This window comes from Otolemur garnettii, unplaced genomic scaffold (genome assembly GCF_000181295.1).
Source record: "Otolemur garnettii isolate 467f Iridium unplaced genomic scaffold, OtoGar3 scaffold00047, whole genome shotgun sequence".
Taxonomy (NCBI): Eukaryota; Metazoa; Chordata; class Mammalia; order Primates; family Galagidae; genus Otolemur; species Otolemur garnettii.
Genome location: NW_003852442.1, coordinates 3519383 through 3522052, shown reverse-complemented (window position 1 = coordinate 3522052; position 2670 = coordinate 3519383). Strand labels below are relative to the sequence as shown.

At 45.6% G+C, this 2670-nt stretch overlaps 1 protein-coding gene across 1 annotated transcript in view; it reads right to left on the bottom strand.

Annotated features, from left to right (window-relative positions):
• Positions 1-1503, bottom strand: part of PKD1L2 (polycystin 1 like 2) — a 91230-nt gene extending 89727 nt beyond the window's left edge. The window contains exon 1 of the mRNA XM_003791419.2: positions 1204-1503. Coding sequence (XP_003791467.2) covers positions 1204-1503 — 300 coding nt within the window. The remainder of the gene's footprint in view (positions 1-1203) is intronic.
• Positions 1504-2670: the final 1167 nt, after the last annotated feature.

The following is a 2670-nucleotide window of genomic DNA, read 5'->3' as shown; positions in this document are numbered from 1 at the left end:
CAAATAAGCTCATTGATGAAGAGATTTCCATCCACTCTGCTGTATTTCTGTGGGTGCTCAAACCCAGTAGGGGCAAAGAGAACCTCTGGGTACCGATGTGGCACCCAGGACAAGCCAGGCTGACCAGTTGCTCTGACTGGCCTGACGTCCGGCTGCCCTTCACGAGCCACTCATTTGGAGCAGGGCAGCCCCTTCTCCCTGGACTTAAATTCCCTTGCACACGACACAGAAATAGCCACGCCTACCCAGTAGGGTCCTCGTGATGGTTAAATGCAAAATTCCTCTGTCCATTTTCTATTGGGTTTGGGCACCCAGGAGACAAAAAGGGCCAGAATATGGTTCTCTTTCCTCAGACGCTCGCAGTCTAAGGAGGAGACAGACACCTAAACAATTTAAGCTACCAAAGAGGTGGAGAATCCTACCTGGCTGGGGTGAGGTACAGAGTCCTCTAAGAGTAAAGAAGCCAGGGTTTTAAGCAGGACCATTAAAATTAGAGTCTCAGGCCAGGCATGGTGGCTCACACCTGTAATCCTAGCAATCTGGGAAGCCGAGGAGGGTGGATTGCTTGAGCTCATGAGTTTGAGACCAGCCTGAAGCAAAAGCGTGACCCCTTCTCTACTAAAAACAGAAAAACTGAGGCAAAAGGATCACTTGATCCCAAGTTGAAAGTTGCTGTGAGCTATAATGCCACAGCACTCTATCCAGGGTGACAGTTTGACACTCTACCTCAAAAAAGAAAAAAATCAGACCTTCTAATGCAAATGGAGTTGGGCTGAGTGAGTGGCCTTCTTTAATCGCATAGCAAGTGGGACAGATATTATTTTCTGAGGCTGTTTTCTCATCTACAAAACAGAGACAGCAATGATAATTCTCTCATGGGTTCTTGGTAATAACGGTCATGGAGCATTCAGGGTAGTGTCCAGACTATCCTAACAAGAACGGAAGACATCACAGTTAGTGGTGTAATTACTGGGCACACCCAAAGCCAAGAACATTTCTAGAGCATCAGCTATGTTGAGCCAGACTCTGTGGAAGGTACCGCACATAAATTATTTTCTTTGATCCACAGAACAACCAAAGAAAGAGATAGCCTTACCATGAGAAATAGGACATATTCATTTGTTCTGTGTTGCTCTAGGTGACTTAAGAAGTGATGTCAAGAATTATGGTCCCAAGTTTCCTGTAGCTATCACAGCACCTACCTTCTGAGGTTCCATTCAATGCTGAGTTCCCCACGAGTCCAATCCACCACTCCCTGTCCTGGGAAATGTGTTTCTGCAGAAACTGCTGGGTGCCTTCATCACGGATAAAGACCAGATGGCCCCCATGCCTCTCACACCAGCTCTGGGCACCATGGAAGGTGCGTCCGAGTGGCACAAATTCATAGCAAGCTTCTCTGAAGGCCACCTGGCTCTTAGAGCACACGCTATCTCCCTCTGGCCTAGCAGTGGTGGCCCTAAGCCTCAGAGCGAGGCCCAGGAGTACCAAGCCCAGTACGCTCATGCTGGAGTTGGGGCGAGGACCTGTGGCTGGAGCTCCCAGGGCCCTCATATACCGGTGCCTTCCCAGCCACCTGCCATCCATCTTCCCTTCTCTCTTTGCAGCATGTAATAGCAACTACCTTTTGTTTAAAGAAACAAAAGACCTGGTTGACAGTGTCGGCCACTTTATGTCACCCGGCTCTTTGTTCAAAGCCTGTCACCAAATGATCTTCTAGAGACAGATAAAGTCCCTGTGTCACCTGTCTGCTTGTCTGGACAACTGTGAACATCTGATAGAAAGGCCTTGCTATTGGTTTTTATGTCATCACTCTGAGAGCCAAATGTTTCTGAGAAGCCCTCAGCATGTGGGAAGTATGTGATAAAGAAAAAGTGGCAGGTAAGACAGAGTTATGGGATGGTAAAGAGGCCACGTCCAACCGTATTGTCCAGCATGGCAGCTGTGCTCGCCCGATAATCACTCTCTCTGGAGCATGGTTCAGATGCTAAGGGACCTTTGGTCTCCTCTCTGATTACATTTTCCTGCTAGAAAATCCCCTAAAACAATTTATTTGATGTCACCATGAAAATAGCACTTATTCAAAGCTCAGACCTGTCTATCCTTACCCATTACCTAAACCTCCAGTGGGTTTCCATGACCTATAACCAATCTCAAATTTCTTAGCTCTGTATACAAGGCCCTGTATGCTCTGACCCCTGAAAATATTTCCAACCATCCTTCCACACACACATGGGAGGAAACAGGCTTTTAATCCCTTTCCGTTGTGAGTATAATTGGCACAATTTCTACTGTGGGTAGTATGACCAGCCCTTTCAACATTTAGAAAGCACGAACTCCATAATGTAGCAACCCCACCTCTAGGAATTTTACTGACAGATGCATAAATTTTTATACATGTATAAAATGTCATATGTATGAGGTTGTTTATTACAGAATTTTGTAAGAAAGGAAAATTGGAAACAACCTAAATGTCCATTGATAGGAAATTGTTTAACAAAATGTGGCACACTCCACACACCCATTTTTAAAAATGAGTAAATTCTTCCCATACAAAAGGTAGGATCTCTAAGATTTTTGTTAATATTTAAAAACCAAAGGCCTCTTAGCCTCTTTGCCTACTTTCCCTGACAATGGAAACCCATTTGCTCTCCACAGCCAACGTATCTTGCT